General features: G+C 31.4%; 1 protein-coding gene across 2 annotated transcripts in view; it reads left to right on the plus strand.

Annotated features, from left to right (window-relative positions):
- The window catches only part of LOC148627321 (uncharacterized), a 110,289-nt gene that overhangs the window by 49,416 nt on the left and 47,541 nt on the right, over nt 1-13,332 (plus strand). For both annotated transcript variants that reach the window (XM_088571315.1, XM_088571316.1), the window contains 2 exons: nt 118-225; nt 8,437-8,576. In XM_088571315.1, the coding sequence (XP_088427441.1) occupies nt 118-225; nt 8,437-8,576 (248 nt within the window). The remainder of the gene's footprint in view (nt 1-117; nt 226-8,436; nt 8,577-13,332) is intronic.

Below are 13,332 nucleotides of genomic sequence, written 5' to 3' on the forward strand. Positions count from 1 at the left end.
ACTTGGACATCAAGGCTTTATTCATGGCCAGCTATATTAACCACACTTGGACATCAAATCTTTATTCATGTAAAAAATAGATGTGGTATGATTGGAAATTGTTTTTTTTTTTTTCAGCCATCCATGGTAAGGTATGGCCGGGACCTCCAAGAGAGTTAACAGCTGTTGGAAAACAAGTAAAGAATGAAACACAGGCACAGTTTTCTTGGAAACCACCATATGATGGTAAGAACTGTTTTAAAGATAGAGGTATTGTAAGCTCATACTTTACTAATAATAAAAAAAAGAAAAGAATGGTTGTGGTGACATGCAGTGAATGCACCAGTATATAACCTCACCCCAAAAATCAATTTTAATATGTTTTTTTGTCTGATATTGAAAATTTTATTTGAATTTCAAATTTTGTGCAATACAGTATCCAAACCCATTGTTGTGTCCATAATGAATTGTAAGTTCCTATTCTTATAAGTGTGTCAAAAACTGATATTGTATCTACACTTGTTCCAACTGTTCAGGGCTCGACCACTTGGGTTGTATCATGCTGCACTCTGCAAAGCTTTTTATTAGTTCACCTGGCCAACTAGACAGAAAAACCATCCCTTGGCTTTTGTCATCATTAACAATTAAACATAACTCTTCTCCTCTGACACTACTTGACTAATTAGAACCAAACTTTCAATGTTTTTTGGGGTATCCTGCATAGAACTAATGTGGGGATTTTCGATTTGTTGAAAAAAGAACACTGCTATTGCTAAAAATAGAACATAGGGGTCAGACAGAAGTTTTTCGTACATATCTCTAAAATTGTTGGGTTTAGCAAAATTCTGTTATGATGTAGAAGTGTTCAGCATGATGAGATCTATCTGTTGATAAATTTTCGTACTAATCTGCTTAGCCATGTAGGAATTACTGCCATTTTTAAATGTTGTTTACTATTTTTAATGTTTTTTCTTATCAAAATTTCGAAATATTGCTGCTCGGACGTTAAACCCCAACAAACAAACAAACTTATCAAAATCTTCTCTTCTGACACTACTTGACCAATTGGAACTAAACTTGGTATGAATGTTTCTTGTGATTTTTGATTCATCGAAAAACATGGCTGCCATTACTAAAAATAGAAGATAGTGGTCAGACAGTAATTTTTCATATATATCTCCAAAACCATTAGGTTTAAGCTAAATCTTTCAACGGCTGAAATGATCCTTATTATTAGGACTTCAAATGTCTACAGGGATAAAAGTCAGACAACTCATTGTAAGAGTTATTGCTCTTGAAAGGGGAAAAATGATGTTTTTACCTCACCTGGCCAAAGGCCATGTGAGTTTTTGCCATTACTTGGCATCCTTTGTTGTCCATTGTCGTTAACAATTTTTCAAAACTCTTCTCCTCTGACACTACTGGACCAATTGTAACCACACTTGGTATGAATGTTGCTTGGGGTATCTTGCATAGAACTGGTGTGGAGATTTTTGATCTGTTGAAAAAACATGGCTGCCGTTACTAAAAATAGAACATAGGGGTCAGACAGTTGTTTCTCGCATATATCTCCAAAACCGTTTGGTTTAGCCAAATTCAGATGAGAGAGTTAAAGCGTTCAGCATGATGAGATCTATCTATGGTCAAATTTTCATTGTAATCTGTTTAGCCATGTTGGAGCTATTGTCCTTTTTTGACGTTTTTTTGTTGTTTTTAATGTTATCTCTTTCAAAAATCTTTTCCTCTGTCACTACTTGACCAATTGGAACTAAACTTCGTATAAATGTTTTTTGGGGTTTCCTGTATATAGCACTGATGTAGGGATTTTTGATCCGACAAAAAGCATGTCTGCTGTTACTAAAAATGGAACAAAGGGGTCAGGCAGTAGATTTTCACATATATCTCCAAAATCATTAAGTTTAGCAAAATTGTTTCTATATCTGAAATGACCCTTATTATAAGACCTTCAAAAGTCTTCAGGGATCAAAGTTGTCAGGTGACTCCCAGTAAGAGTTATTGCCCTTGACAGATGAAAAAAACTATAATAGATAGAAAGAAACTTTCTATCGCTGAAATGATAAGTTATGATAGTCCTACCAAAGTCTTCTTGAGTCAAAATTGTTGGACCTTTCCTTATTGAATTTATTGCCCTTGAAAGACGAACTTTAACCAGGTGAAGGATTCATGCTCCTGGAAGCCTCTTGTTTTTTCCTTATGCCCTTGCGACAAACTGTCGGGGGGCATGTTAAATTACCCCTCTCCGTCTGTCTGGCTGTCTGTCTGGATTACACATGATTATTGTTGTCAGGCTGTCTGCTTGTACAGTTTTTGAACTACATCTAAAATATTTTACAGGATATTTCTACACATGATGAAGGTGTGCAAGGCCAAAGGATATTGATATTTCGTGAAATATTATGGAAATTGGTGATAGTTGCAGTTAGTCATTTTACTCAGAAATATATGGATCGTGGCTTTTCCGGCTATCTTCTTGTATAGTTTTTGAACTACATCTAAAATATTTTACAGAATATTTCTACACGTGATGGTGTGCAGGGCCAAAGGATTTTGATTTTCGTGAAATGTTACAGAAATTGGTGATAGTTACACTTACTCATTTTACTCAGAAATAGGATAGTTACACTTAGTCATTTTGCTCAGAAATAGGGCTATATGGCTTCTCTGGCTATCTCCTTGTACAGTTTTTGAACTACATCTAAAATATTTTACAGGATATTTTTACACATGATGAAGGTGTGCAGGGCCAAAGGATTTTGCTTTTCGTGAAATATTACCGAAATTGATGATATTTACACTTGGTCACTTTACTCAGAAATATACAGATCATTGCTGGTCTGGCTATCTCCTCGTACAGTTTTTAAACAACATCTAATATATTTTACAGGATATTTCTACACATGATCATTGATGAACGTGTGCAGGGTCAAAGAAATTTGATTTTCGTGAAATATTACGGAAATTGGTGTTAGAAAAAAAAAGTTAGACTTAATTATTTTCATCAGAAGTAAGGCTACATGGCTTGTATGGCTATCTCTTCCTGTAGTTTTTGAACTACATCTGAAATATTTTTGCAGGATGTTTCTACTCTTACTGATGATGTGCAAGGTCATAGGAGCTTGATTTCATGAAATATTATGGAACTGGGTGATAGTTAGACTTAGTAATTTTTGTCAGAAATATATCCCCAGCAACAAAATTAGGGATTTGTTATGGGGGGTATTAACATTTTTTATGTGTCTGTTAGTTGGTCCATTGGTCCTCTTTTTCTCATCACAACTAGTCATGACACTACCAAACAGAATTTCATGACACTGTATGGCCAGGATACAATATGTAGATATTGCTGATCCTCAAATTGATCCCCAAATTTTTCAAGTTATGGTGCTGAAACAGTTTGTCATTGCAATTCTTGGAAGGATTGAGCTGAACCAAAAGACCATGAGTATCTCAATTTTTTGGAAGGATTTCTGAATCTGCAAACCATGTCTTGTACAAAAATAAACATGTTCCTAATTTGGCAAATCTAGTGAGCAGGGGCATCATTAGTGTCTTACAGACACATTTGATTTACTAAAAAAAAAAATCACTACCAACAAATGAGGCGAGGGCTCCTGTGATAAAGAGGTCTTCCAGTTCACAGTTTTCAGCCACTATCTTGAAAACTATACTAGATAGAAAGAAACTTTCAATTTCTGAAATGATCCTTATGATAAGTCCTATCAAAGTCTTCTTGAGTCAAAATTGTTGCAAAACTTCTTGTTAAATTTATTGCCTTTGAAAGGCTAAATTCAACCAGGTGAGCGATTTAGGCTTCTGAGAACCTCTTTCCATTGCTGTTTTCAACATAAATTTTAAGTTTTGTGAATGGCGGATTAATATTTGTGTTTTGACAAATTTCTGGTTGATATTTTCAACATAAATTTTAGATTAGGTGAAGGATGGATTGATACTCATGTTTTGACATTTTAAGACATTTTTGCCGAAGTACAAGAGTGAAATTAACAATTTATTTCACAATGTGAATTATTGAAATTTTTTACACTGGGAACACTTGGTAAATCATTGCTATCTATATAATAATTATAAATATTCTAAATAACTCACATTTGAATAAAGTGTTCACCATCTGTTAAATATTTTCCAAATGACATTCAAGTTTAAAACATGACATCATTTTTCTGACTTACAAAATATTCCAAATGGCAGACTTTTGAAAAAAAGTCTCAAATATCTCTTGAGTAATATTGTCCTATAGATTTACAATACATATCATTGTAAGGAAATGTTCTTAATCATTATCTAGTGGATGTATATACAATTTCTAGACTAATAGTGTGATGTACTCTTTCCTGTGTACTTTGGTAGAGTTAGACTTGATTTCATTGTGAAACTTCAGAAATTTGATTCCTTGAAAATTTGAAGACAGCAATTTACTTACTTTCCTTAGAAATTCTAAATGTGTTTGTCTGCCTGTACGTATATTAAGTTATATGACAAATTATGCCTGGGAATGTAACAGATAATGGTTGCTCTTGGACATGTATCACCTTTATTTTCTTCTAGATTTCAATACATATGATTGTCTTTCATGTTAAGAAACTTTAGATTACATAATTTTTTTGCCATGTAATGGAAAAGTGTAAATGATGAAATACCAACAAATGATTCATTAATCAAAAAATATTACAGTGAAACTACTTGCAAGAAAAACTTTTTTTAAAATTGACTATGAGTTAGTAGATAAATAAAATGCATCCAAGCACCCAATACATTAGATATTGAATTGGCAGATTGTTTTTCTTTGATAATGGAATTTGTTGATACTAAAACATTTTACGTACCATATGAATGGCCACTATGCATTGATGCTATAACTGACTGCATGATATTAACAACTGTATATACCCTGTAGTCAGTGTTGCTAGTATATTTTAACTGAACAAAAACTTTGACAGACTAGTTTGGCTTGTCCCATATAATCTAAGCCTGGTATTGACCCTCGGTTCTAGACCTCATCTCATAGCCTGGTATGTCATTAGTTTTGCTTTTTTGACAATTCCATTAGATTTGCCCTTTTTGGTAATGTCATTAACTTTTGTTTTTTTTGGTAATTGTCATTAGATTTGCTCTTTTTGGCAATGCCATAAGATTTGCCATTTTTGGCAATGCCATTAGATTTGCCCTTTTTTGCAATGTCATTAGATTTGCCCTTTTTGGTAATGTCATTAACTTTTGCGTTTTTGGTAATGTCATTAGATTTACTCTTTTTACAAAATCTTGTTTCTCAATTTACATAGGCACATGAGATCTGACTAAGATGTAGGAGCAAAAAACTGTAAAAAGCCATAACAAAAACCAAACACTTAAATAAAAACTGAAAAAGTATGTGCTGCATTGTATTAATATAAAATACCTAATATTTTGCCACAGGATGTGAATAACTTCTGGCAATGTATTTAATAATACTCCATTTTGTCTTCAGAATTTCATTGAATATCTCAACTTTAATATCTGATGTTTGTCTTTATATACCATGATGTTTGCGTTATGCTTAACCTACCAAAGAACCAGGAAGTTTCTGTCTGTATTAGAATAAATGTAAAAAAATAGAATATCCTGTGTAATTGGGTATTAAAACTTGTCTTATTGCTCTAGGTATATTAATCACAGGAAACCACTGATATTCCTGACATCATAGATTATTTGGCTTTGTCATAATCGTGAAAAATAGTATTTAGTGAGAGGTTCTCTATGACGTAAGAATCCTTGCACCTTCTATTTTAAGCCCTTCTATCACTGTGTAAAAGTACTAATTCTTGTAAGCAAATTAATTGTTTTGTTATTAGTTTTTGTGGTTCTGTGAGGCTTGATTCTTAGCTAGAGATTTGTTATGACTGTAAAAATTTAGACACTTTCTTTCCATAAACAGGTACTTTAAAATGATAAAGTCATTTTAAAATGTTTTGGTATTTTGTTTGTTCACTTAAATTAAATGCTAAACCAAAGGAGTAGGGGCATTAATGGTTATTTCCAGCCCAAAAAAGTGGTTAAGTTGTCTTATCTATTTCCAAAACTGTAAAATTGAAAGTTGAATGAAAAGAAAATATAGACATACAACAATATTCAAGAAACAACAACAAAGTACTTTCAATGTTACTTATTTATCTTGAGTATAAAGTTGATTTGATGGTGTGCTCTTATTTTTCAAGTAAAAAACTGTCTGAAAAATGTTTAGAATTACATATACAGTTACAGATAAAAATCTGCTGTCGCTGACTCAAACTTCATAATCTGATTCCAATTTCTAACAACTTGATCTAGAGACTAGCTTCTGGTGTCTTCAGGTAGATTCCAACCATCCTCGAATGTTTCGACTCCTCTGGTTGGCGGTTCAGTAGTGATGGCCAATCACTTCTCGTGGTCTGCTAGTTCCCAGTTCAGCTCGTCTATTCTCTTCCATAACCAACATGATGCCCTCTCTCGCCCAGTCTTCTTACTGATGTTCTCTTATTATTGTTTCTTTTCACAATATAAAAAGACATATGAAAGCAATGTTCCTATGTTTGGAAAGTTTCTATTTCTAGTGGTTCATGCAAATTAATATGAATAAATTTAGAACTTAACCCTGAATTGAGGCAAATCAGTTTGATGCCCCTACATCCTTTAGAATATTTGATTGTATACATAAGTATAAATTTAATCATCAACATTTCTATTTAATGTAATTATCAGACATCAGTATTTATATCAAATACATGTATATTTAGAGGTATAGGTTTCACATAATTGAGCTCTTTATTGCTTGATATAACTGGAGTTTGTTCATGTAAGAAAAAATGGGGAGTTCATTATTTTAGTTGAAATTTTTAATAAGAATATTCTTTGAAATTTTTCTTGAAGTGAACGTTTGTCAGGATGTATGCAAAAGGTATTACTAATTGTTACTTAGAAGTGGTATTTCTATCTTGAAAAAAAAAAGACCAATCAAATACAATTCTTGGGACTGCCTATTCCTTTGGAATTAATGTCAAAACTAACATTGAACTAGAGTCACCATAACTTTGTTTTTAATTGCTTTTCATCAGCTACACTTACAATTTTATAATTTTTCATCTTGAATTTGACGCATCTATACAATGATCAAGATCAATTTCGGAGTGCACCTTGTAATAAAAAATTTGGGCCCATATTCTTTATATTGTTGACGTTTTATTTGTATTTTATTTGTATATAGTTCCTTTTTACCTTTTAAACGTGGCTATTTTTCATTTATTCATTATTATTTTTTACATTTAATCGAAGCCATTTCGCACCTTATATTATATTCAAATGCAATTGTGGTTTCTCTAATTTGAATCTCATTCAAGCATATTGTTTATGATAAATATTAAATTGTGCAAGAAGTACAAATCTAGGCACCACTATAATAGAAGGGATCATTCTAATGATGTAAGACATACACTTTGAAACATTTGCAAATCCCTGCACTGACTTGACATAAAACGGATACACAAACTATTGGAAAATGGTAGCCACTGCCAGTGATGGAAATTAAGGGAAATACTTGCTAAATGCAAGTTAAACATTGATTTTGCTAGTAGAAATTAGTAGAAATTTAGCTATTGGAAATTTTTTTTGTAAAATCAATCCCCGGCTGACTGCTGAGATTTGAGTTTTTGTTTCATTATTGCACTGTTATAGTATTTATACTGAAACACCAAAGTTTTGGAGAAAAAAATTGTTTTAAGCAAGAAAGCAACAATTTTGACCTGAGGATAGTGACATCCTGACAACCCAAAACATTGTTACATTTGTAACTTCAAAATTAAAACAATTATATAATGCAGTACATTCAGTCCATGGCTGTACTACATGTTAATATACAAACAATGCATTTTGACAGCTCAGATAGAATGAGTGCAGTTGATATTTTAATGCATGTCAATTGGTAAATAAAAGTTGAATTTGACAATTTTTCACAAGGATCAGGGAAACAAAATGTTTTTACTTGTTGGGTGAAACATATACAATCGACTAATTGTGAGAGAGTTTACTTGTAATGTTGGTTATTACAGGTGTAACAAGGCTAAGACTCAACCACCCAAATAAAAAAGAAATAGCCCTGAAATGATGAATGTGGGGTGCTATCAATGTACTTAGTGCATTCCATAATGTCAGTGATGTTTGTTCTTGTTAAACCATAGCTTTGATTTTACTTTTTTATGTGCCGCTCTTATTTTTTAGATTTGATGTTCTTGGTGACCTTAAAGTAGTGAGTTAATGAAATTAAGTGGGAAGCAACCCTATCACGTGCTTGGGTATCAACCCCTACCAATAATTATGTATCTGATTCGTTACTAATCCAACTACCTTTACTACCTTTGAAAAAGTATAAAAATATGTTCTGTCATTTTTTTTTTTTGTTTGTCATTTCAGCATCCATACACTCGTTGAAGGGTTTCCTGTTGAGGATTACCACATATGAAGACAATAAGGGATCATTTGTAGCTGGTACACCATGGTGTTTCTTCTTGAATCTTACCAACAGTAACTGGACAGACTCTGTCAATGCCTATGTAAGATTGTCATTCTATGTCACTCTGATGCTGTGGGACTTACTTCTAATTGAAATGATTGCAAATTAACATTTGGACTTAGTTTGTCATATGAACAGTCAATTTTTTTTTTTAATCAATTTTAAAAATTAGAAATTTCCATAATATACAATGGACACAATTATTTCTGACTTTACAGTATGCTATGAGTGAAAACTTCATAAAAATTACTTCTTGTCCAGGTTGTCCATCTTTGTTTTACTAATTTGACCATGAATCTTTGAAAAGAAAAGAAACAAAATGCAGGGTATATAAGAATCAAGCAGTTAGTCTTTCAAGATGTCTTGTAAGTTTAGTTAATTCCTGGATTGATTTTGATGTTTTTGTTTCCCAACTTTTACAAAAGAATTCAGATTATGTCCAACCAAAATTGGTTTCAAATGCGTAACTTTTGAAATCCTGAATAGAATTTTAATGAATTTAGACAGTTGAAGGCTTCTGATGTGAAGAAGATACCTTGTGAGTTTGAGGTCAGTTGGTCTACAGTTAAGGTCACACATACGTTTTGAAGGCTATTAGGTTCAAGGTCAAGGTCTCAGTGCCTCAACGAAATAGAATAAAAGGTCATATGGTCAACATAATCTGAATCTACTTAGATTATTCTTTCCACAATAATATTCCATGAAATTTTACTTCTGTTGTAAGATGGGGGGCTTAGAGCATTGCTCTTGTTTTTTCAGATAGGATAAACATCAAATGTGAATGTGCATTGGTTTTTTTTTTTGGCATTTAACAAAGGGAGATAAGCTAATTAATTTTTTTCTGCCTAAAAAAATAATAAGCAGAACGAAATGGAGGTCTTATTTTTATAATGAATATATTAACTGTACAAGTGACATTGTTTTTTTTTGGCATTTAACAAAGGGAGATAATCTAATTTTTTTCTCCCTAAAAAAATGATATGTAGAACGAAATGGAGGTCTTATTTTTCTAATGAATATATCAACTGTAAATGTGACCTGTATGGAGTATATATGTATACAGGCAAGTATTTCACTGTACCTGTGTATATCATTGTTTTGAAGCCAGCTGGATCCTGCCCAGTGGTGTGGTTGTTTCCTTGTTGTTCATTGAAGACCTATTGGTGGCTTTGAGCTGACATTTGTCATCCTATAGGGGTTGTCTCTTTGTCATATTCACCGTATCTATTCTCCTTTATATTAGATGTAATCTGTCAAAATTCATGACTTAAAAAAAAACATCAGCCAATGGTAAAAATTAAAATCACATAAGGTGTAGCATAACAAAAAATCTTCAATAATTAGCACATGTGATTTTCAACTGTTTGTGATGTCATCAGTTTTAAAGACTTTGATTGAAGTTACCATGGAAGTTAAGATTATTCTCAGATTTAAGTATTTTTTTACTTTTGTGGTACTGGGACCAGATTCAACATAGAGACTGAAAAATCTCAGATAACTATATGTAGATTAAGGCTTGCTGATTTAGTTGTAACCTCTCTGTTAATAAAATTGTTTTTTTTTCTTACCACCCTTGCTATGTTCTACATCTGTTCTTTTAGCATCTTTCAATAGATTTAAATTAAAATTTTGAGAATGGGTAATTTTTTAATGAAATTCAAAATTTCAATGGTCTTTTCTTAAACTTTTTTTCTGAAATTTTCTGATTTTAATGGGCATTGGTAAATTGTGCTTGACCCCTGTTATCTCAATCCCTATATACTGTCCTTATACATTTAACAAAACACTGCTAAATTCTGTGTCTGTCTTTTATGTAAGTATCGTTACATAGAATTAATTCATGCTTAAATATTGTAAACAAAAGAACTATATTAGATGTGAACTGCTGCCTTAAACTCTGTATTGATATGCTATTATATAGCGCCTGAATGGAAATAAAATTAGTTATAGAAATTGATTGTAAAAGGGCAATTTTCACAGAAATATATATAATACGTTCATACAATGTCTGTGAATATGTTCATAGATTTTTAAGTGGGAGGGTCACTAAGAACTGTTCAATAATCATGTCCTGTAAAATAGATTCAAGGCTATCCTTATTTAGAATCTTGTTGGAATTAGTAATAAGCCTCTTGATGTATGAGTGTAAACATTTGCATAGCCTTTATGATGCATTATGTATATAGGAAACCTGTTCAGTTTCATTACCGCTGTAGACAAATTTGCATTAGTGAAAGTTGCATAACAGTATATTACTCTGGAGAGCCTTTTAAAAAGTAATTTTTTTTTAATTTTCAACTTAGAATTTTCATATAAAAAGCAATAATATTTTTACCATGTAATAGAAGCTAATGTTCTTGTAAAGGCTAAATTGGCAGAATGAATAAAAAAAACTTTTCAAAACTGTTGTAGAAGCTGTTCTATTTTTCTGTGATTCAAAATTAACTTTTTTATGCTCTCATTTTTTTTTTACAGAAAATGGGGGAGAAAATGTCTACAATTGATGGTGACTTGAAGTTGAACTTTGTGTACTTATAAGATATAAATAAAAACTTCTCATTACAATGTCTGCATCATTGAAATAGAGAAGCCAATTTTTTTTACCCAACATTTAGGCACTGGGGTCTTCAGAAATTTTGTTGTCAATTCTTACATTTCTTATGTACATATGAATACCTTATTGAATTTTTTTTAGGAATGCATGATTAGCTAAGCCAAGGTCCATTTCAGATTATTTTCATCACTTGGCTAATATTTTAATGTGCCAAGAGATTGGAATTAAAATATTAAGAATGGGTCATCTTTTAATGAAATCAAAATTTCAATGGTCCTTTCTTAAATTTTTTTGTAAATTTTTATGTTTAAATGGGAATTTTCAGCTTGAATGTGATAAATGTTGTTTGACTTCTTATTATCCCAATTTCTTATACATTCAACAAAACACTGTAAAACAATACTGAACTAGCCAATTTTTTGTTTTACATTTTAATGTATAGTTTGTATGTCAGAAGATACTGGTTTATATATCTCTTTAAAAAAAATGTTAATACCACATATCTGATTCACTACCAAAAAGTTCATCAAAGATTTTAGATTTATTACATTGACCCCATTTCTACTATTGTAAAATCTGCATGAAACTTGGAATTCATTGACAGTGATGAATGAACTCCAAAACATTTTTAATGTTTGGTCTGAAAATTAAATGTAAAAACCTTCCATTCAATCATTTGCTAGGAGCAAAAAAATAAGAAAATGTTTAGCAAGAAAGAATGTCTTTGACAGGACTTACCCATAAAATTTTTGAAATATCATGTATTTCTTGTACTGAATTTAAATTGTACAAAATTTAAATTGCAAAAAAAAATTCATGTAAATGTATGAAAATGTATGAAACCAACACCAAACTGTACATTAAAAATGAAACAATTCATCGGCTAGATCAGTATTGTTTTACAAAAATCATCAAATTACTCTTGGCAATAGGCAAATTAACGCTTGACATGATAGAATGTTGTGTTTTACAATGCACACTTTCCTTTTATTCTCCTCCCTAAGACCTGGATCTTTTTCGATACAATAACTTAATTTTCAGTCAACACATCTGCTTCCATTTCTAAAAGACAAACATTTCTGATCGAAAACAAATCATTAGTAGAAAAAATTTAAATGCTGACAATTGTGCAGCATTTTATTATTGGATTAAAAAAAATATATATAAAAAATAAATCAGACATGCCAGTACTAGAATGTGACAGAGTAATCAAGGGAATCAAGGTTATAGTGGTAATCAAAAGTATGTAATCCAGGGACAAAGACCAGACATGGAAAACAGACATACAAAACAAAGAACATAAAGTAAACAAAATAACAAAAGCAAATGAGCAACTTGGACTCCACTAAAAATGGGAGCATGAACCAGCATGAAAGGTATATACAGTAAAAAACAAAATTTCAATACTAACATGTGGTGTTGCTTCCTTGTTTTTTTGTTCAGACAAAAATACATTCTCCAATACAAGTCTGACTAAAGATAAGGCAAATATTTTCTAATACGATTGAAATTTCATATTGTTAATCTTACGAAGAAAAATAAAAATGTATGAAAATCAACACCAAACAATAAGGTGATGTAAAATTTAGGTAAGAAAATTCTTCCATTTGTTGGGTATAACATAACCTGTGGTTAGTACAAGTCATTCTAATCAAATAAGAATATTATCAACTTTTTCTCAGTCGATTTCTACATTTTAACTGTTGAGATGTTTATGATTTTTCCAGTTTAATGAGAAATGGTATGCTTTCCTACCAAGTCGTGGGAGAAAAGGGATGGTCATTCTTGTACAAGCGTACTTGTTTACTTTATCATTAACTACATATGTATGTCTCAGGTCTTCGGAGATGTTTGTCAATAAATTTTAACCAATGAATATCTAAGAGAAAAAAACCCACCTGTGAAGGAACAAATTTTTCCTCAGGTTGACATTATGAACTTATTACTGAAAAATAAATGATGGTATCCTTTATTAGACCATTGTAATGAAAGAGTTATCTCTCTTTCCTTTAATAATGTATGGGTCATTAATGATCAGAATATAATTTTCTTTTTAAATTTGCCACATGAATGTGACAATTGATACCGGTACATGATAATGAGTATTAAGTAGCTGTCTTTGTAAGAATCATGCAAAATCTGAAAAATGTGATACACCCCAAAAAGGCTACATATTTTTATTTTTGTAATTAAGTTGTTTTATGCGTCTATATTGTGAAATTTGTAATTATTCATTCATATA

The sequence above is a fragment of the Perna viridis genome, chromosome 1 (assembly GCF_037379345.1).
Source record: "Perna viridis isolate PV_CMFRI_1.1 ecotype Kerala chromosome 1, ASM3737934v1, whole genome shotgun sequence".
In the NCBI taxonomy this organism is placed as follows: Eukaryota; Metazoa; Mollusca; class Bivalvia; order Mytilida; family Mytilidae; genus Perna; species Perna viridis.